Here is a 22487-nt window from a genome sequence, read left to right as displayed (position 1 = left end):
ACCCCCGACTTCCTCCCGACATCCGTACATCAAACCCTCGACAGTACCTCCCGACATCCGTTCATCAAACACTCGACTGTACCTCCCGACATACGTACATCAAACCCATGACAACCTCTCGAAACCCGTTCAAACCCTCGACTGTACCTCCCGACCTCAGTACATCAAACCCTTGACTATACCTCCCGACATCCGTTCACCAAACCCTCGACTGTACCTCCCGACATCTGTTCACCAAACCCTCGACTGTACCTCCCGGCATCTGTACATCAAACCCTCGACTGCACCTCCCGACATCCGTACATCAAACCCATGACAACCTCTCGAAACCCGTTCAAACCCTCGACTGTACCTCCTGACATCCATACATCAAACCATCCACTGTACCTCCCGACATCCGTTAATCAAACCCTCGACTGTACCTCCCGACATCAGTACATCAAACCCTCGACTGTCCCTCCCGATATCCGTTCATCAAACCCTCAACTGTACCTCCCGACATCCGTTAATCAAACCCTTGACTGTCCCTCCCAACGTCTGTCAGAAATCTACCCCTAGTGAGACATTATCTGGTGAACTTGACTTCAAAGTGCTGCAGAATCTCTCCCCAGTGAGACACTGTGTGGTGAACTTGACTTCAAAGTACTGCAAAATATATCCCAACTGAGACATTGGTGAACTTGACTTCAAAGTGCTGTTGAATCTATCCCCAGTGAGAGACTGTCTGGTTAAATTGACTTCAAAGAAATGCAGAATCTATCACCAGTGAGACACTGGCTGGTGAACTTGACTTCATTGTGCTGCAGAATCTATCCCCAGTGAGACACTGCCTGATGAACTTGACTTGAAAGTGCTGCAGAATCTACCCCCAGTGAGAAACTGCCTGGTGAACTTGACTTCAAAGTGCTGCAGAATCTACCCCAAGTGAGACACTGTCTGGTGAATTTGACATCAAGGTACTGCAGAATTTATCCTCAGTGAGACACAGTCTGGTGAAATTGACTTCAAAGAGCTGCAGAATCCATCCCCAGTGAGACACTGTGTGGTGAACTTGACTTCAAAGTACTGCAGAATCTACCCTCAGTGGGAAACTGTCTGGTGAAATTGACTTCAAAGTGCTGCAGAATCCATCCCCAGTGAGACACTGTGTTGTGAACTTGACTTCAAAGTACTGCATAATCTACCCTCAGTGGGAAACTGTCGGGTGAAATTGACTTAAAAGTGCTGCCGAATCTATCCCCAGTGAGACACAGTCTGGTGAAATTGACTTCAAAGTGCTCAGAATCTATCCCCAGTGAGACACTGTCTGGTGAACTTGACTTGAAAGTGCTGCAGAATCTACCTCCAGTGAGTCAGTCCAATACCATGTGAGAGGTTGATTCACCATGTAATGAACAGCCTCAACAGCAGCAGCCCTTGACACTTTCAGTCAATCGTTGATTATGATAGAAATATATGTGGTATGTATTCAGACTGAAACTCGATTTTGTTTTTAAGAAATTATCAATCACACATTTTGAAATGAGTTTTTCATTTACTTTTTTATTCTTCAGAGATATTAAATATGGGCGTATCTCCTGTTACCATCTCATCACAAACAGACCATTCATTCAATATCTATTGCACTTGTTCCAAGTAAGTAAATCAAATTTTCAAAAGTTTTGTTTGATCGATTATTTAATTGTCCGTTTTTTGACTGCCACTTTTGATTTCAATTAAATAATAGAAACGCTTTGAGTTGAATCATCAACAGACACTACAAATGAAATCGAGAGTGCTCCAGAAGTGAAACTACTCCTAGTGAAACAACTGCTGGTGAAATCAACGCCCAAGTTCTGCAGGATCCCCAGTGAGATAATGTCTAATGAACTTGACATCCAGTGCTGCAGAATGTGAGTAGAATAATTGACAATTCTTCCTATTGATTTCTAGGCTAAAAAAAATTGATACCTTGTTTCTCCGCTCTGCTGAGCTTAAATGTTGACCCGGCCGGCCGCCTATCTACCCTTTACATTACTTTTTTAGCCCACTTGGGACTTTAGTCCCAGCCGGCTATTGCGTTGACTTTTCGTCCGTCGTCCATCCGTCCGTCCGTTCGTCCGTCCGTGGACGGAATCCAGGGGCCGGTTTCACAAAGCGTAATTAACCCTTAATTATGATTAAAACACTAATCATGATTAAATTATCATGATTTAATCAAGTTAGGTGTTTCACAAAACGTAATTAACTTTAATTATAATTAAGTTAATTACAAAATTTAATTCTCCTCTAGAGTGTAATTAAACCATTTAATCATCATTAGTTTATTATTAAAAACAAAAAGCTGCGGATATTATTCATGGAATTTGGTGTTTATTAATTGACGACGGCAATTCCTACACTTATTCAGTTTTTCAGATTGTTTGGCTCAAATAATTTGGATTTTTTCTGCCTTTTGTAAAAAAGGCATGTCAATACTCTAAATTCTATTGATTTATTTTCAAACGTCCTATGTTTTTTGTCAGCACGACCATCACATACTTAGAAGTATTGAATTAATTGATTTTGTCCAAACATATGATAGATTTCTGTCAGTAGAGTACATATCTATGGAGTTAGTGTTAAAAAGTGCTAATCACTGCTCGGAAATAAACCCCATTTACGAGGATTTTATTTTGCTGACTGGAGGTGAGTTTCTATTTAAAAACTTTTGAGACATCTTGCTAAGTTTTTCCACTGGTTCTTGAGACCTTTCAGAGCAATCTTTAACTCCCAAAGGAGTGAATTTCTCTTTTTTTCTAAACAAGGAAGGTTGTTCCTGTTGTTGATGCTTGGACAGCAAATGGCTGTCTAAAGTTCCGCCATTTTGATACAGTTAAATTGTAATTAAGTTGCCTAATTATGTAATTAGTTAATTTTGTAATTAAACCCTTTCGTGAAACCGAATTTTAATCGTAATTAACTAATCATGATTAAGGAAATTTAATCATGATTTAGGTCCTAACTATAATTAAAGTTAATTATGCTTTGTGAAACCGGCCCCAGTTATTTTGGGAAGTTTTGAAGACGCTTCAAGGTAATGTCTTGATATTTGGTTTATACATGTATCTACCCTAGACACATCTTCAACCCAAAAGCTGGCCCTATCAGAATCAAGATGGCCGACTGGCAGCCATTGTTGTTCGCCAAAATCAGCACTTTTTACACATTTTCGAAGTTTACGAGGGAAATTTTGAAGACGATATGATCAATTACCTTGATCTTTCGAATATATTTTAATCTACCAAGGGCCCATCAGCATAAGAAAAATTGGGTCCATCTGACTCAAGATGGCCGTCCTATGACCTTTTTAGTGCCCAAAAATGTCAATTTTGGCCAGAATTCTAGGTCCTGTAGCTTCCTACTGGTTTGCCATTTCTCATTGCAATTTGTGATGGGTATTCTTTGTAAAGGGATGTTTTATACCTGAGATAGGTATTTTTGATCCGCCAATTATGACGCAATTGGCGGCCATCTTGGTGTCATTAGTACTCATTCGTAGGTGGGAAAAAGTTTTTCAACATTATATTGTTACCTAAGCATATTTTGTTACAACAATGAATTAGAAAGTTGTAGCGTATAACGTGTTCTATGATTGGGGTGAGTTTTAAGTTCATTGTTTTTTGTATATGGCCACCAGGGGGCGTTGAATAATACAATATCTTAGTATTTCTATATTATATTTGTACCAATACATATTTTATTACCGCAATCAATTGCAAAGTTGTAGCTCATGACATCATCTATGATTGTGGAAATTAGTTATTCTATATGGTCACCAGGTGGCGTTGAATAGTAGAATAACCTGGTATTTCCTTATTATATTGGTACATAGGCATATTTTGTTACCATGATCAATTGCAAAGTTGTAGTTCATGACATGTTCTATGAATATGGTGAGTTACAAGGTTATTGGGTTTTGAATATGGTCACCAGGGGGCGTTGAATAGTAGATTAACTTAGTATTTCCATATTTAATTAGTAACGAAGCATTTTTTGTTATCACAATCAATTACAAAATCGTAGCTGCTGACATGTTTTATGATTGTATTGAGTTTCAAGGTCATTGGTTTTTATATATGCTCACCAGAGGGCGTTGAATATTGAAATTGTTAGATTGTTGAGCATTTGAAACCACTTCCCAAGTGGGCATGGTGTCCCTGGACCCCTAGTTTAAAATCGTGATCAATTTTACCATAACCGTATAGAAATGAACTTTTAACAAATTTTATCATATTTTACAAAAATGACCCGGCCGCTGCGGAGAAACAAGGTATCATTTTTGTTTAGCCTTATATGTATTCGAGAATGAATTCATGAATAGTCTTTTACTTTATTTTCAGTTCAATACCATGTAAGAGGTTGTGCCTCAGCTCTCAACATCTCTTCACGAACAAATGATTCATTTAACAACCGAACCTGAGTAAGTAATACCAAAAATTCATAAAGACTAGAATTCAGTCACTGGTTATGACGCCCCTCGTATTACCGCCATCACATTGCTGTGGCACTGTTTCAGCCGTATCTAATTTAGTGTTGCTCCCGTAATAACGCTCTTTCCTAAAGCATTGTTAATTTGCCCCTTAATACCGGCATCGAGATTTCGTCTACCCTGCATGCTATTTGTCAGCGTACAACGCTTTGAGACAATGAGACACTCCTTTACAGTTAGTTCATTGATCAGCGAACTTTCATTACAAGTGTTGTCGTTTATACCGTCACTCACTGTTTGAATAGTCAAGTAACACAAGGTTCCTACAATTCCTGGTATCCAGAATTCAAGGACTTTTCAAGGAGTAATTTTCAAAATTCAAGGAGGTTTTTGCGGTCATATATAAGGAAAAAAAGTCGAAAATTCAAAAACAAAATCCATGTTTTTCTCAAATTTTGATCTGTTGTTGTGTGTGCCGTTTTGGTTTTACATGTTTAAATGTTTTAAATCTCAAAGTGAAACAACTTTCACTCGCAAGTCACACAATGAAGAATAATAGAATACACTGTCTTCTGAAAAGGACCTTTTGAAAATTTTTAATAGGACTTTCCCAGAATTTAAGGAGTTTCAAGGAGTTTATGGATATTTCTCAAAATTAAAGGATATTCAAGGACCTTGAAAAATATATTCAAAAATCAAGGAGTTTTCAAGGATTCTAGGAGTTGTAGGGACCCTGTAACAATGTCGTCTATCCTGAAAGTAACGTGGTCAATTAAGGGGTCTCAGGTGAATCTAATGATAGCAAGAGCGTAGAAAGTCCTTAAAGTAGTGCCCGAACAATATGACAAGACTGGGATGATGGTGCTTCGAAGGATCATATCGAGCATTTCTTCATACCGCCATTCTCGTTATAACGCCAAAATTAGCCAGGTCCCATATTTTCAAACTTTGGTTACATCTGTTATCAATGTTGTCCGTTTTTTTGCTGCCATGTTTGTTTAATCCGTGCTTTCATTTAACCGATAATTGTTCTTTTTCTCTAGAAACACCTGGTGTGGAATCATCCGGGGACCTATGGAAACGCGACATAACAGAAATAGAATTTTCCGTCATTTTTAAGTTCAACACATGGTTTCCCAGTACAGCAGGATCTACCCCAGTAAGACATTGACTATGTATCTGAGTGCTGCAGAATCGTGGAATTACACGCTCCGTCCGGTAAATAGCCACTTTTGCTCAGTAGGAAAAATTGCAAGCTTTTGCAACTAGGAAAAAATGCCACCGCAAAAACGTTATTTTAATACATCAATTAAAGTTAACTGCAATAATTATCAATCATCTTAATGATGATCTCCTTCTATTTAGGCTAAACAAAAATGATACCTTGTTTCTCCGCAGCGGCCGGGTCATTTTTGTAAAATATGATGAAATTTATAAACAGTTCATTTCTATAGCGGCCGGGTCTGTTATGGTAAAATGGATCACGATTTTTTTAAAAAAGTAATGTATAGGGTAGATAGGCGGCCGGCCGGGTCAACATTTAATCTCAGCAGAGCGGAGAAACAAGGTATCAATTTTTTTTGGCCTTAGCTTCTGAATCATATATTCACTAATGTATTCTAGAACCCCCTAGTTTGCTATTCTTTAAATTTTTTGTTAAGTCCGATATATTGTATTTGTATTATATTGTATTTGTCAATATTATTGTATATATGAAAATGATGTGTCTATTCATACTTTAAATCACATTCATAATCAGTATGTAATTGATCACATTGTAAACACGTTCGATCTAAAGATTTTAGAACATAAACTTGAGCAACCTTTGTTTAAACCGTTCATAAAAGATATCAATAACATTGATTTACTTGCTGATTATTTGTAATTTTCACTGGTGGCATTTTTTCGGTGGTATTTACATAAATCAATTAAGCGATATATTTATCGTTTTCAATTGCTTTATTTCCTGTACATCATAACAACATATGAATTAAGAAAGTTACTGGAAATGACGAATTACATAATTGCTACCAGTTGAGGGAAGCGATGTATCTTATATCACCATCGACATGATAGTATATTGTTAAATCTTATTTTATTATACCGAATTTAACATAAACATGTATTACCGGATAAACCGGTACCGGTTTTAGCGGAGTCCGTTGAACTCTACCATTGTATGCATTTTTGTGTCAATAAATTCCTTTACATCGTGTTGTTTTTTTGTGGCATGTGGTGACTCAACCACGTCTCCAACTCCTTCCCTACGACTTCAACTCTCCCTCCCCTTAAGGCTAAACTTCCCATTATCCTAATTTCAATCTCATATCTACTGCCACGTGTCTTAATCATATCAGTTACAGCCAACTTTTGACAACACTCCTAACTTCTACGTTAACTTAACTTGCTCTTAATCTCTTAAAAAACGCACTTGAAAGTTGGTTGTAATCGAATGTTGGACAATAACCTTGTCTCGTCTTTTACCCTGCTTGAACACTGAACGATGTCATGTTCACAATTACTTTCTCTCGGACTCTGGCGTTTTTAACCGACTACCCGCCAACTCCGAAACTCGTCCAATTCCTCGATTGCCACACATTCTACTCCGAATCCAATCTAATTCCTCGACTGCCATATATTTTACTCCGAAACCAGTCTAATTCCTCCATAGCCACGCATTCAACTCCGAATCCAGTCTAATTCCTCGACTGCCACACATTTTACTCTGGAACCAGTCTAATCCGAAACCAGTCTAATTCCTCGACTGCCACATATTTTACTCTGGAACCAGTCTAATTCCTCCATAGCCACATTCTACTCCGAAACCAGTCTAATTCCTCGACTGCCACATATTTTACTCCGAAACCAGTCTAATTCCTCGACTGCCACACATTTTACTCCGAAACCAGTCTAATTCCTCGACTGCCACACATTTTACTCTGGAACCAGTCTAATTCCTCCATAGCCACATATTTTACTCCGAAACCAGTCTAATTCCTCGACTGCCATATATTTTACTCCGAAACCAGTCTAATTCCTCCATAGCCACATTCTACTCCGAAACCAGTCTAATTCCTCCATAGCCACATTCTACTCCGAAACCAGTCTAATTCCTCGACTGCCACATATTTTACTCCGAAACCAGTCTAATTCCTCGACTGCCATATATTTTACTCCGAAACCAGTCTAATTCCTCCATAGCCACATTCTACTCCGAAACCAGTCTAATTCCTCCATAGCCACATTCTACTCCGAAACCAGTCTAATTCCTCGACTGCCACATATTTTACTCCGAAACCAGTCTAATTCCTCCATAGCCACATATTTTACTCCGAAACCAGTCTTATTCCTCGACTGCCACATATTTTACTCCGAAACCAGTCTAATTCCTCCATAGCCACATTCTACTCCGAAACCAGTCTAATTCCTCCATAGCCACATATTTTACTCCGAAACCAGTCTAATTCCTCGACTGCCATATATTTTACTCCGAAACCAGTCTAATTCCTCCATAGCCACATTCTACTCCGAAACCAGTCTAATTCCTCGACTGCCACGTATTTTACTCCGAAACCAGTCTAATTCCTCGATTGCCACACACTTTACTCCGAAACCAGTCTAATTCCTCGACTGCCATATATTTTACTCCGAAACCAGTCCAATTCCTCGACTGCCACATATTTTACTCCGAAATCAGTCCAATTGGTTGATTTTATAATAATCGATCCGCGATTCTCCACTGCGCATGCGTAATTTTGCTGTATCTAAGTAATTTTTGCGAAAGTTTGGATTCGAACACGCAAGCATGTGAGTGCCCCAACCGATCCAGACGGAACGAAAGTAACGGTTTTTGTTTAGTACTTTAGTACTAAACCCTTACTAACCCTTTGGACTCTCTAGACCCCTGCATTTTTGGACCAGTAGATACGAGATATTTGCTACGGTTGAAAAAGCCGCCATTTTGTATCGTGGATCGGTTATTGGAATTAATACTAGTCACTCCAATTCTTCGACTACCACCTTCAATTCAATTCTGGAACCCGCCCACAACCTCAACTGCCACCCTCACTAAACCCCCAAAGTGCCTGCAACCGCCCGACTCTTTCGACTGTCACCCACTCAACCTGTTTATACCCTCAGTTTTAGCTGCTCCCGACAACTTTCCAACCCACTATTTCAGTTTTAGCTGCTCCCGACAACTGCCCAAACCACTATTTCGTACGGGCAAATGTTTTTCTGTATGAATTTATAGAAATCGATAGAACCTGACTCGCTATAGTTCTCCGATCTTATCATTAACCACAATCACTTAAATTCTTAAGATTGGAAAATTTTGATCATATCAGTAGTTGTAGAATTATCTCAGGTTTTCCATTTTCTAAAAGCCCCTTTATCAAATCTCTAGTAATACCGGCCGTTATCATGAAATAATCACGAAACCTCATTGGGATCTATCACCATATTTGGTATGTTAGTTTTTGTATAATAAATTTGAATGAAATGCTAACACTAACACGGACACGATTCGTCATTTTTATTCATAAATTCGCTCTGACTTGTTGAACAAAAACGACTGAACGGTCATTTGCGGTTTGTGGTGGAATCAGATAACTGATAGCTGTGTAATTGGGGGATTCCCTTGTTCTATATGCAGCGTCGAGTGATGACGAATTTCTAGGAAATCCTGGTTTGTATTCGATAAAAGCTGCACAAGCGTTGTTCATCTCTCACTCACTTCACCCGGAACTCGGCACTAGAACGGTACAGGACTGATTGAAAATACGATAGAATATCAAAACGGTCGTGATTACAAGTAAAAGAAAAACATATAACACACAACGCCACCGAAATATTAACAGGTAAATATTAATTTCGAACTTTTTCATCGATGGAAAATAATCAGTTTTCACTTTTGAAAATAAATTTCTTTCAAAGGATACTATTAATTGAAAGCACCTGCAACTGATTCTATTAGGATAATCTGCTTTTCGCTAATCTAATTTTTTTCTATCTTGAAATAAGGAATTGTCCGTCTTACTTATTTGATTCATATCGATCTAATTCGACTTGATTCGGTGTCGCTTACAAACCCACCGTAACTGCCGAAACAGGGTTTTCTTTTATTTTGATATCGTAAATCATGTCTACTGGCACGATTCTATACAGGCTGCGCCTTATCGCTCGTAGATAATGTGAGCTTTTTATGATCAGCACTTCAACAATTGTTACAGACGATGTTTTGACTTGAAGGAAAAAGAGTATACTAGGATATCAATTTTATCTTTAACGCTACCGACTCTTTGTACGTGCGTGCACTCGTACACTGATCGGATCTGTTTATGTTTTGATAGTATGTTTTTGTATCGGATAATATCAAACTACTACTACTACTACATTGAGTGGTGCGTATTCCGGAAGTCAAGTGTTCACGGAAAACCTCGACATCCGGGCGCATGACGTGAATTAGATTATAGCATATCATGTTAAACAAATATTCCAGACATAAACACAGGAACAATAGGGAAAAATAGCGCATATTTCTAGACAATAGCTTTAAAGATACGTGGTTTTAAAAATTGTTACCGAAGTTTAGAATAGACGAGTATGCACAGTATCTAGTACCACACCTTGCCACTCTTTGTTCCTCGAAGTGGTGAGAAGATTTATTTCCCCTTTTCGTTTCATAGTTGTGAGGGATTTATTTCCACTCTCTACAACACATTTGTGAGGTGTAAAATATTCCACCTTCTGTTTTACATTTGTGAGAATCTTCCACGCCCTGTATCTCAGATGCGGAGAATTATTTTCCGTTCTCCTTTCACAGTTGTGAGGAATTAATTTCCAACCTCTTAAAAGATACTCGTTAATTTCAGGGGAAAATGCTGAAACGGGGATTTTTCGGCGTGGCGGCCATATTCTTCGTAGTATTGAGTGTCACCTTGACCTCCGCATTTCCACATCGACAAGCGCGAAAATACAACGTCGAAATTACAACCAACAATCAAGAGGATCAGATAAAACTCAGACACAAACGACAGGCGTTTGACGATGTCGACCCAGATGTAAGTAATCGTCGTTAATCATCGGCAATGTTCGGTAGGAGAAATTGCGGCATGCTAGCGCACCTGGCGGATCCCCACTTGCCACAAAAGTAGAATCATCTATCATCAAAGTAATTGGTGTTCTTCTTTCTGCGCACTAGCGCACCTGGTGGATCCCCGATTGCCCCAAAGCAGTATCAGTACTATTGCCAGAGTAATTGATATCATTAATGCACAACTAGCGCACCTGGTGGATCCTCACCAGTAACGAACACGTACGGAATCCTCGATTGCCACAGTAGCGTCGTTTTCGTCGGTTATGTTAACGTGTTTGTATTCAATAAGCGATGCAGCGACAAATTACATTAACGACCGCAAAAACACCGACAAATTATCCGCAATATAATTTCTTATGTCTATCACTTGCCCAATTACATTCAATACATATTCATCATCCACAATTATTATAGAATAGATAATAGGTTCATACATTAATCGCGAATATTTAGTGATTGTTTTGCATGTTTTCGGGTCAGGTCGAAGGGATATTTATTTTGTACATACTGTAGGTTCTTTCCGCGGTCGTTCAGTGTTCCTCGCGTCAATGCAGACCGGTCCTCTCTCACCAAACTGGCGCCCCCCACGTCGTAAAAACAAAAAATGAAAATTATGTATTTGTATAGTACACGAGTAGTAAATCTTTTTAATAACCCGCCATATTTCCGTGTAAATATTTTTGTTTCAATTTTCACCGACCTAATCGTAACATACCATGATATAATTGACATAAAATAGCAATCTAGAAGAAAACAGTAGAATAGTCCGTGCACTCAAACTTTGAGAATAGCTGATTAAAACCCATTACATTAAAATTCAGAAGATTAAAAACCTAGTTTATTTATCAAATCAAAAATTAAAATGAAAAAGTCGCGAGTTTCAGACTCTCTCTCTAAAGACGATGATCTGCTAATTTGTATATAGCGTGTTTTATTGTTCCTTCTAGAAATTTCTGGAGAAGTATGGATATTTAGAATGGAGTGCCGTAAAGAACGGAACAGGCGGACCACCTCCGGACAGTAACGTTGTCAGAATGGAAGCCATTAAGTGAGTACCACTTAACAGGGTTGGTTTCTTCAGAACCGTTCATAACATCACTTCCCAGAGTTCATGCTAATTCTGCACAATCTACAATCTGTGGAAATTAGACAAAAATAACCACTTACCAGGGTCGGTTTATGCAGCATCACTTACCACAGTGTCTGCAGATTTTTTTCTTTTAATGAAAATTCTATTATTTTACCTAAAATTCTGCATCATTTCAAAATTCAGAGAGTTCCAGCGAATGGCTCAACTTCCCGAAACTGGTTTCCTCGATCCGAACACCAAGCGAAAGATGTTAGCGCCACGGTGCGGTGTGAAAGATAAATTCCCTCCAAACGACCCATCGTTACCCGTGGCTTATCAAGTACCAGGTAAGACGAAAATAGAGTCGAAATTGAACATTTCGTATACTGCCGAACATAGGACCCAGTCTCACCGTTTTTGTTCGTAATTTGCCAATTAAGTTGAATCATTTGCAATTGACTAATTCAAACCCTGGGTTCAACTGAGAAATCTGTGGAACTGGATCTTCACCCTTCAAAAGAAACGACTGGTAGACAACAGCCTCCTATCAGAGTGCATTGATGAAACACTCTATGTCCGTCATCCTCCCTCGGCAGGGATTCCCACCTGATGGCATCACGTTCGAATCCCTGCCGGGGAGGATGTGTCCGTGGTGTCACGTTGATATCGGATTCAACACTCGGAAAAGGATCGAAACAAGTCCTCGAGGTTACCTTGAGTAAACCCAAGGATACCTTTTCGAACCCTTTTCCGTTCCGACTGTTCGATTTCATATCATCGACGGTCAATATTGCAACATACAATTGTTTAAATCTTCGATACATTTTACCAAAAAATAATTAAATCAGTTGTACATTTATTCTCTATATGTTACTTTCATAGGATTTAAATGGAAGAAGAACGTTCTCACTTGGCGAATGACCAACGATTCTCCAGACTTAGACCGCGGCTCTCAAAGGTTCGTTTGCTCGTAAAATGCCGTTGTTGAAAAATGAAAAGAACCTCGAATAGAAATTCTGAACTTTTTCTCACTTTATTTTCAGACGTATATTTTACGAATCGTTTAAATTCTGGAGCGACGTCGCTAATTTAACATTCCACGAAATCGCCGGCGGAAAAGCGGACATCATGATTAAATTTGCTCGACCTCATATCGACCACGGCGACGGGTACGGCAACAGATTCGACGGTCCAGGTGAGTCGCGAGTCCGCCGCTAGGGGACGGGCATTGTGAGTCCTTTTTCAACAACCACGCGGCATTTGGTTATTAATTGATTCAAATTGAGGTGATCTTATCCATCAAGACAACCACCAACTAGAATGGTCGGTCATTAATTGTTTCAAATAACCACCACTAGGGGACAGAATGGTTGGTTATTAATTGGTTCAATATGACCACCACTAGGGTGTAGAATGTTTAGTTTAACAGGGTCTTAAGGTTTGCCTTAAATGATGCATGCAATTTAGGAAAAAATCATACGCCATTAAAGTTCTACTTCGAATATAATTTTTCTGTATATAAATAAATATCTATTTCGATATTCCAGGCACCGTTCTGGCCCACGCATTCTTCCCGGAAAGCGGCGAGACACATTTCGACGAGGCGGAGGACTGGACAGACGGCGAGGACCGCGGTGTCAACCTGAAAATCGTTGCCGCTCATGAAATCGGACACGCTTTAGGTCTGGCGCATTCTTCCGCCCCGAAAGCGTTGATGGCTCCGTTTTATCAAGGCTATATCCCTAACTTTAAACTGACGACTGATGACATTCTGGGAATTCAACATCTATACGGTAAATAATCGTTCGTTCTATCCTTACGTGAAATACTTCCTCAACTCGCTGAGCCCCTCAGTCCTCGCCCCTCAGTCCTCGCCCCTCAGCCCTAGCTGTACCTCTCGTACGGCTGATGTGGCTTAAAAATCTAAAAACCTAAAATAAGGAAAAACTAACGACGTTTTGACTCAATTCTATAAGCCATTTTCAAAACTGAATTGAAGATAGAATTGTGTCGTCTTAGTTATCTTTTGTATTCAATTGTCTTATGCAACGTTTTTCCTATCGAGGGTACTGACCCACAGAATAACCACGAGGAGCTCTGAACGCATAAACCATAAACCCTACAAACACTGATTGACGAGTCCAGCTCGAGAATACCGCTCTGCCATCGCCAATCGAATCAACTATTTTTTAAGTATTTGGGCGTTTCGTAGATAACTAATTTCATATTAATTGTTTTCATTTATTAGGTACTGCAACTCGACCCCCAGTTAAACCTACTACGACGAAGTCAACGCCGACAAAACCTCCAGTCAAATCTACCGCGAAACCACCTAAAACCAAACCGACCAAACCGACTAAACCGACTGAACCGACTAAACCACCGACCAGACCAACTATATCACCATACGCGCCTGATCATTGTAAGATGGACTTCGATGCCGTTGCTTTTGGTAGGTGTTTCAGGGGCTTATACAGCGTATGATCCAGTTTCCACGGTTGTGAGCAGAGTAAACTGAGTTAAGATTGAGTTCACTCATTCAAAATGAACTAATTGTAACTTGAGTTGTCTTAACTCAAAGCAGTGGAACTGGGTCTGGAATTTTTCTTCAACTACCGGTACTAAAAAGAAATCCCTAACAAAACTGAACCGCTACTCAAGACGCATTAGCAAAAAAGATGTCTTCTGTAGGATTCGAATACATGGGGCCTGCTATAGCTGACCAATGATTTAAACATTCGGCCAAACTGCTTCTCATAACGTGTAGGGTCCAGTTTCATGAACAAGTTTAAGCTTAAACTTGTACTTTGTATTGCTGTGCTGGTTGAAAACATGAAGTTAACCAAAAAAAATACGAGTTCACCTTTTTCGTGAAAATTGGCCCTAAAACTTGTAAATCTTACCTCGAATATTCAAATAAATACCTGATGTGTGGAATAGGTTATCCCAGAACTGGGTCCTAAGCATGCAATGGTCTACATCCTTTCAGCGACTCATGGCCCCTGTCCGTTTAAACTCTGAACAATGTTCTGACGATATCTTTGATAACTGAAATATCATTAATAATGTTATTCGTTCATATATTTTCATTTAGGGCCTGATACTCATATGTATATATTCTACAACGGATGGGTGTACGCTACGTACACTAGTGGTGGACTGCTACCTGGATACCCGAAACCAATCAGTGACGTCTTCCCTGGTGCCCCGAACGTCGTCAGTGGCGCCTCCTATTCTTTCCGAACTCGCAAATTTTACATTTTCAAAGGTACGATTTTAAATTGATCGATTCTGTGTGAACATCTATCGGACCGCCGCCTCACGAAAATGCTTAATTCTTAAATGCAATTCGGTTTTAAAGATTAAAGAAAACATATGCAAATGAAAGACTCTCAAGAGTTTTTGGTGAGAAATCTTTGGAGCAATTTTGCGAAGGATATTCGAAAAATCTTTTCGTCATTTCCCATGACGATATCTCTGTTTGGGAGATTAGGGATTTCACTGACTTTATCACAGTACCGACCCTCCCAATCGCAATATGAATACAATGTTTAAGACTGAATTTTGTATCCTGCACGCAATATTTCCATAATTAATTCACAGATCGAAATGTCGGGGAAAATATACAATTAAATCCATTGTTTTGAATCGAAAATACCGTTTAGTACTCTGGATGGTGCCATGTCATTCCTATCTATTATTTATGTGTTGTTTTTCTCTCGTTTCAACAGATACGGATATTTATCGATATACATACACATACGGCAAATACGAGAAAGAATGGGGATTCCCCGTAGATCGCAGTCTGGACACTGTTTACCCGAGACGCCCAAGCGCCTCCATGATTGATCGATTCGGCCGAATCTATCTCTTCGAGGTAAATAATAATTATCTACTTTTTTTAAATGGAAGGAAAATTCTATTGTAAATGGTCAAAGACTTTTATGGGGCGGATCAGAAAACAAAGTATATACGTTTCGAAAATTTAGTACAGTATGTAGTGGAAAATCAAGTTCAGTATTTCAGTAAAACCCATTTACCAAAAGAACAAAGGTCCTACCAAAGACATATCAACCAAGAAATCTAAATTTCAACCAAGAAGTCTCGATTTAGAAAATTGAGTTCAGTTATTTAGTAGTTACGAAGAACAAAGGTCGCACCAAAGACAAATTTACCAAGAAGTCTTAAATGTAATTCCCGGTATTGTGACCACTATGCGTAGCTAGCCTATTGTTCGGGAACTTTAACACCGGACTCGACAATTCAAAATCTATTTCTCGTTTTCAGGACGATATATTTTACTATTTCAACGAATATTATCTGAGCGTTGAACGATACCCGAAACAGCAGATAGATCGGCATTTTCCGGGTATGCCCGGAAACCTGGACGCCGTCGTCAACGTCAATGGTTACCTCTACTTCTTCAAGGGCGGTCAGTACTGGCAATACCAACGAGGCTACGGGACAACCGCCGGTCCGGCACCTAAAGCTAAACGATGGTTCAACGAATGCTGATCGGTCGCAGTGGCCTGACGCGTCATCGATGACGTCATATTACAGCGGCGAATTCGTGTGAATAAACCGGCACAAAAATGACACGTCGTTTTCGCCCTGTTTCTTTTTCATCAGGCGCCATTTTCAATATTTACCGGGCTCATACTCTCTGTCTCTTTATACTTGTCTAGTCAACGCCGTTGTATCGACTGCCAGGGCAACTCCCCCTTTTTAGCAGATACACGAAAATTTTGTTGGAAGATAATATTGTGTGTTTTTCATGTATTCGTGATTGTGTAACTCAAAAATCTTATTTGTCAAAATTTTATATTTTTACTTATAAATGAAAAACCCTGTATTGTTTTATCACTATAGGGCTGCTTTGAAAAAAAAACCCAGACCCATAGTTTGCATTTTTAAGGGAAAGAAAATATGTATAGAATGAAATTGAACGTAATGAAATGATGATATATTATATGATATTATAAGCGTTTTAAGAGAAATAAAGTATACACTTTGTATCGATAAGTTAATATGATAATTAAGTAGTTGTTCGCTCTTCTCTTTGTACCAAGGTCTCGTTGGTACTTTATCGACGGATTCGAACCCGGGATTTGTCTTTGTGTTTTCTGTTCTCTAGTGGGGGTGCGCACTGACTTTCTCTTTAACGGATCCCATAGAGGCCAGGCCTCGCCTTTATTGTAGAAATAAGCTTAGGATGGCCTCTCGTCTATGGCTGAAAAATGATTCCTTGTTCCTCCTCATAAGCCGGGTCTGTAATTGTTCGCGTAATGATGATTAATAAACGTACACAGTTAGATGCGACCGGTCGGGTCAATTTTAAAGCTTGGCAGAAATGAGAAACAAGGAATCGATTTCGTTTAGCCTAAAGCCTTGGCTGTTTAACGGGGTCCTGAGATTTCTCTGTTGTCTATTGTGAGTCCCAGGAACGGAGATGATTCGAACCCGGGGCATAAACCTTACTGAATCACCGCTAGTCAAAGATAGACGCATTCCCCGTGACGTCACGTACAGCGGGCTTTGACCGTGAACTCCGTGACGTCAGAATTCCGACAGTAATCCACTATTGTATCGTCATATTGCGCGCCTAGTAGAGTGTGTCGTCACGTGACCAGATCGGAAGTAGTGTTAGTTGCGCGGTCAGGCAGTTCGTTAGTGAAAATGGTGATCGGTGTCGGAACAACAGACGAGAAATACTCTCAGACTACTGGCACCAATACCGTGTCTACTGGAATACTTTTCGGTACCGCGAGTAAACCACTGTCATCCTATTCTAAAGGTAACTTTCACGTATTGTTTTTATATTTCTGAATACGAGTTTCCTAACATTTGAAGCGTTTTAAAAGTTTAATTTTCGAAACAAGAATAGAAGCTTGCTCAATTAAGTAATTTTCCGATGTATATATTTGTACTAGTTCTATCTCAGTCGCTGGAAGGCTATATAACCTAGTAATACACGATATATGCGATACACAATGTATTTATGTCGCTGTGAAATTCGGTCCCGTCGTCTCTCGGTGCTTTAAGGTTAAACCAAACGGCATGAAATAACCGTCGAATATCGTTCCTCATGATTTGATCACAAATATAGGTGTTATCGGTACGGTATAGCTACAAAGTGTGTTGTTAGGTTAGATTTTCCTGGTTATTTTGTTATCTAAAATAAGAAGAGAATGTTGCACGTTTCAACCATAATCAGCTCATTGCCGGGACTAAAAACGCCAGATATTATAGACAGAACAATTTCAAAACTGATCTTCACCTGAGAAATCTTTTATTGAAAGTGAACTACAAACACCATAGACATAAGAATTTTTCTGCACAATTCAAAAACTGATCGTCCACAGTTCACATGTGTTCAGTGCTTACCCTTAGATATGGCCACACTCATTCCACTACGATGGCATGTGAAAGATTGGCTCCATGCTCAGAAAAGAGAGGACGGTTTCAGACTACAGACTGATACCTCTATCGAGGAGTTAAAAGATTTTCTATTCTGTTTATTTCTAGTTGTCCAGTACACGAAGGAAATACTTGCTCCACCCGCGATGGTACGTATGCTGGTGATTTATCATCTGTATTAGGAAACCTATCCTAAAATTCATCTTGTAATTGCTTGTGTTCTGCTACAGGTTCTGAAAAATAAGTCTGGTCAACTCGTGCGGTCAGCAACGCGATCAAGATTAGGCCAAGCTACGCTTTACGGATTGGACGCGGTAATCTCTGTATCCGAGTACTTACTGGACAAGATTTCACCGCCAGACGGCAACACTGAACCGGATGAAAAGTCGTCGACACCGCTCGCCAAACGGCGCCTGCGTAGCGACGTCACTCGGCGAGAAACCCAATCAGAAATCCCGCCTGCCCACTCAGCGCATGATGTTGAAAAAAACGTAAGTTTCTTTAGATCCTATCAATTACTTCTTTGATAAGGGAAAAACCCGGCGATACTTCAATGGAAGTATCAATCAGACATTTGTAATTTTATGGGAACGGCTTTTAAAATGTCTAATGTCTGGTGTTTGTAGTCATTATCAATTTAAAAATGTCTTTGATGAAGTCCTGAACACACGCCAAGTCAAGACGATCAAAAAGCGAGAACAGAGATTGAGCACGTGGAAACGGCTTGGTCCTGACTGCAGATGAATACCTGCATTAGATACAATTATGATGAGAATCCCTTGTTTTTCAAAAAATCTTCCTTTATGTTCGTATGTTTTCAGGCTCTTAGTAAAGCGTGCCAGACGACTAAACAGCCAGGAATTCTTCGTTATTACCTGTTGATTAAACCGCTTCAGGTTTGGGTAAGTTATCGATATGGTATTTCTTTTTTGAACCTAGAATTTGAATTATGAACAACTGGTAATGTTGACGATTTTCCAAAAACTGTTTCTAACTTTTAGATCGGTGTATTGCGTTATTTGAGACGTGGTTTAAAGATAGCCCGCAGACGAACTCGATCCGAACGCCGTCTGTTGGCCACCGCAGATATTGACCGCCAAGCGGCCGAACATCTCCACCAATCGGAGCAGCAGATCGCAGAGCGTGTCAAAGTTGCACCAATCAGACGCCGGTATCACTCGTTTCCTCAGAGATTGGTGAATTCAGCTCTGACTATGGTCGGACTGCGTCGCACTTATTCCAATACAAACCCAGACCAACACGAGCTTCAACGTATTCTAAAAACAGGTAGATAAACGTAGAGACTGCTAGTACTTCGTAGATTAGCTTGATTCTATTGAAAATTTACGAACGTTCGCTGCTAGTGCATATATACGGCTCCATCCATTAACATCTCATCAATTAACGTGATGAAGGTGCGATACGAAAGCTCGTATTTTTCATAGGATCAAGTTAACCTACGCAGTTCTACTAATCTTCGCTCTGTTAACACTAGTTAACACGGCTCCTCTGAAAACTGGAAATGCACGAGGGAAGACTATGCCTCCAATGATTTCCATGACCGTCTTTAGATATATGTGATGCCGTATGACGAGATATAAAGATGGTATATTCAACTTTTTGGTGGAAATAGAATTAATCTGTATAAAAGAAAATATCAAGTTTCAAACCCAGATCTTGGGGCCGTCATGATTTACTGGCTACAGAATCGATTGGTCTAGAGTTGTTGAATCGACTATTGGATAAAAATATGCTTGTATATCACCACTACGTATCTCATTTTTTATTTACGAATCGGTTTGTTTATATTTTTACCATAGATCCAAGTCCGAGTAAGATAGACATCCACAAACGCAAATATGAAGAAGTCTTCGACGATGACATCACAGAAGAATCGTATGGTGATTGGTCGGATTACGATTCAGCGCTCGATTCCGATTACGAGGTGACTGCCATAGCAGCCATATTTGAAATGTTAATTTTCTATTTGAAACGCGTGATCGATACGTTGATTCGATTTTCAATTTCCAGGCAGTATCGGAAATCGATAGTTGTGAGGAGGACTTGTCCGACTCGGAAGACGAGGCAGAGGAAGACATTTTAGGATTGCTACAAGAAGCGAAGAAAATATGTCAAGATGGCGGCACAATGGAGGTTTGTATACTTTTAGTTATTTGATAATCGGTATCGGAGGGGATTTAACTAAATTCAGGAAATCAAACTTGAGTTGAGAATCAGGGAACTCGGTAGTTTTGAGACTGCTGTAAATATTTCACCGCGTTGAGAATCAGGGAACTCGATTGCGTTCGGACTGCTGTAAATAATTCACCGAGAATAAGCAATCATCGTTTCGTGGAATGGCCCTTGAATACACTCACCAAATAAAACTTGTAACAATTTTACATATTTCCATGCATGAATAATTTCAAATTAGTTTTTATTCGCAGGTTCCCAGACACTTGAATGTCGTATCGTTAGCGGGAGACGGTATATCGACATGTAAACCGACGACATCGGAAGTAGCCGGTATTCCACTTCCGGCATCTCCGGCGACGACGGGATTCGTACCGAAGTCCTCCGCTCTTAAACCTGACGCGTCCAAGACACAAGATGGGGCTATAAATATCGATTTGAACGAAGGAAATACGACGATAACAATCGATAAAGAGGGAGTTATTACCAGTGATGCTTCGACCAAAAGAAGGAAAGATGAAAATAAGAACACCATCAAGGCAGCATCCAGAAAAGATACAGCCGTTACTATTGAACCTACAGAGGAATCATCTGTCAGTACCGATCAGTCAATGAAGACTGGACCCAAAGTCAATGGGAATGAGACGAAAGTTAAAGCAGCCGAAAATAAAGATGTTGACGTTAATGTTGCTGCAGTGATGAACGGTCACGGTAAGAAGAGTAAGAAGAAAGATACCAAACTGCTAGTCACAGAACCGCAGACGGGAGATTGGCAGATGAAGGTCGTTTATACGGGTAAACCTGCCGTTACTGCTGCGACACCTGGTGAGGAAATAAAACCAAAATCTGCCGCAACGAGTAACGTTGAAGTGAAACCCACGGCTTCAAGCGGTGAATGTCAATCGAAATCTGCGACCCCTAGTGGTGAATTGAAAACAAAGCCCGCCACCCCTAGAGGTGAAGAGAAATCAAAACTTACGACCTCAAGTGGCGGAGAGAAATCAAAATCTACGACCCCTAGCGGTATGGAAAAATCAAAATCTACGACCCCTAGCGGTGAATGGAAATCAAAATCTGCGACCTCTCGAGTTGAAATCAAGCCAACAGTTGGTAAATCGCCTGTGAAGACCGATGCACCGTCTAGTGGCGGTTCGATGAGTTTGGAAGATAAACAAAGATCGACTAGTGACGTCACGTCCTTCACGCAGAAAGTCACATCTACTATTGATATCAAAAAGAAAGATGACGACCACGAAACGGCGCGAAAAGGCCCGTCAGGGGGCGCTAGCACCAAATCCAAAAAACAAACTACAAATGTCAATGACGTCACAGCTCATGTCATTTGAATACTCGACCCATAGCTAATTCATATTGTAAACCGATTCTTTTCTGTGCTTTTTTCCATTCATTACAAATTCTAAGCTTTGATATCATACATTTAAACATTACACAAATAAATTTCTATTTTGCAATTAAATTGATAATAAAATGATTGCGTTCATTAGATCATAGTGTTTGAAATGAATTCAGTCGTTCTATCGGTGAAAGGATTCCAGGAAGGGGACGTTTGCTCGAAGGTTAGATATATTATACGCTATTATTATCCTATGCATCGACCTACAGCAAGCTGCTTCCATCTTTTTGACGCGGAATAAAAGAAAACCATTCTCGTTATGAAATCAATTCCGCGGTGATGCAAAAATCTCGACAGTAATCGACGGATAGAGGACTCGATGACTGACCGGCGGCGGTTTGTTGGAACGTATATAATCCGTTTGGTTGTCACGCAATTTATGATAGAAAATCGTAAGGATTACGTCTTGCTACTACGTAAATTATAAGATTAACAAAGAAATGTACAAGTCACATCTTTTTCAGGCTCGTTATTGACATGAAAACATTCGATAAATCCGTTTTGTCTGTAATAACACCGACTCGGCGCGTCAGTCCGGTCACGTGATATCCGCATATCCAGGCACATTACAAACAAACCACTGATAAAGTTACCTTATATTCAACACGCACACAGGAAAAAAGATTTTTTTTTAGAAAAAGACTGCGTGGTCTCGATCCAGCTCTCGGTTTACCGAAACTGGTTTGCTCTAAACAATGCCTAGGGTTCGGCATCCTCACTTACCAGGGCTTGGTTCTCTCTGAGCTTCCGTGGCGGCGGTAAACAATAACTAAGTGAAAGCCCTGACAAACGAGGATTAGATGCGTTTTACCCTTTCATATTCCACGGTTTTTTTTTCTAGCGTCTA

At 39.8% G+C, this 22487-nt stretch overlaps 2 protein-coding genes and 1 long non-coding RNA gene across 3 annotated transcripts; all 3 read left to right on the top strand.

The window, feature by feature from the left end:
- Nucleotides 1-1298: 1298 nt before the first annotated feature.
- Nucleotides 1299-5838, top strand: LOC141910203 (uncharacterized). The gene is made up of 5 exons (XR_012619865.1): nucleotides 1299-1460; nucleotides 1554-1635; nucleotides 1727-1892; nucleotides 4362-4441; nucleotides 5494-5838. It is a non-coding gene; the product is annotated as an uncharacterized LOC141910203 (long non-coding RNA).
- Nucleotides 5839-9079: 3241 nt separating this feature from the next.
- On the top strand, nucleotides 9080-16638 carry LOC141910019 (matrix metalloproteinase-19-like). Its single transcript, XM_074800708.1, has 11 exons — nucleotides 9080-9309; nucleotides 10324-10512; nucleotides 11495-11595; nucleotides 11821-11963; nucleotides 12499-12574; nucleotides 12660-12811; nucleotides 13164-13409; nucleotides 13865-14068; nucleotides 14711-14884; nucleotides 15348-15493; nucleotides 15904-16638. The coding sequence occupies exons 2-11, from the start codon at nucleotides 10330-10332 to the stop codon at nucleotides 16129-16131; spliced, it is 1653 nt and encodes a 550-aa protein (XP_074656809.1). The 5' UTR covers nucleotides 9080-9309; nucleotides 10324-10329; the 3' UTR covers nucleotides 16132-16638.
- Nucleotides 16639-17273: 635 nt separating this feature from the next.
- LOC141909664 (uncharacterized) lies at nucleotides 17274-21756 on the top strand. The gene is made up of 8 exons (XM_074800221.1): nucleotides 17274-17410; nucleotides 18142-18182; nucleotides 18264-18524; nucleotides 18855-18935; nucleotides 19035-19320; nucleotides 19854-19978; nucleotides 20065-20187; nucleotides 20481-21756. Exons 1-8 carry the CDS (start codon nucleotides 17293-17295, stop codon nucleotides 21570-21572), a joined length of 2127 nt encoding a protein of 708 aa, XP_074656322.1. The 5' UTR covers nucleotides 17274-17292; the 3' UTR covers nucleotides 21573-21756.
- Nucleotides 21757-22487: the final 731 nt, after the last annotated feature.

The sequence above is a fragment of the Tubulanus polymorphus genome, chromosome 8, assembly GCF_964204645.1.
Source record: "Tubulanus polymorphus chromosome 8, tnTubPoly1.2, whole genome shotgun sequence".
Taxonomy (NCBI): Eukaryota; Metazoa; Nemertea; class Palaeonemertea; order Tubulaniformes; family Tubulanidae; genus Tubulanus; species Tubulanus polymorphus.
This window is presented reverse-complemented; position numbering and strand designations above follow the sequence as displayed.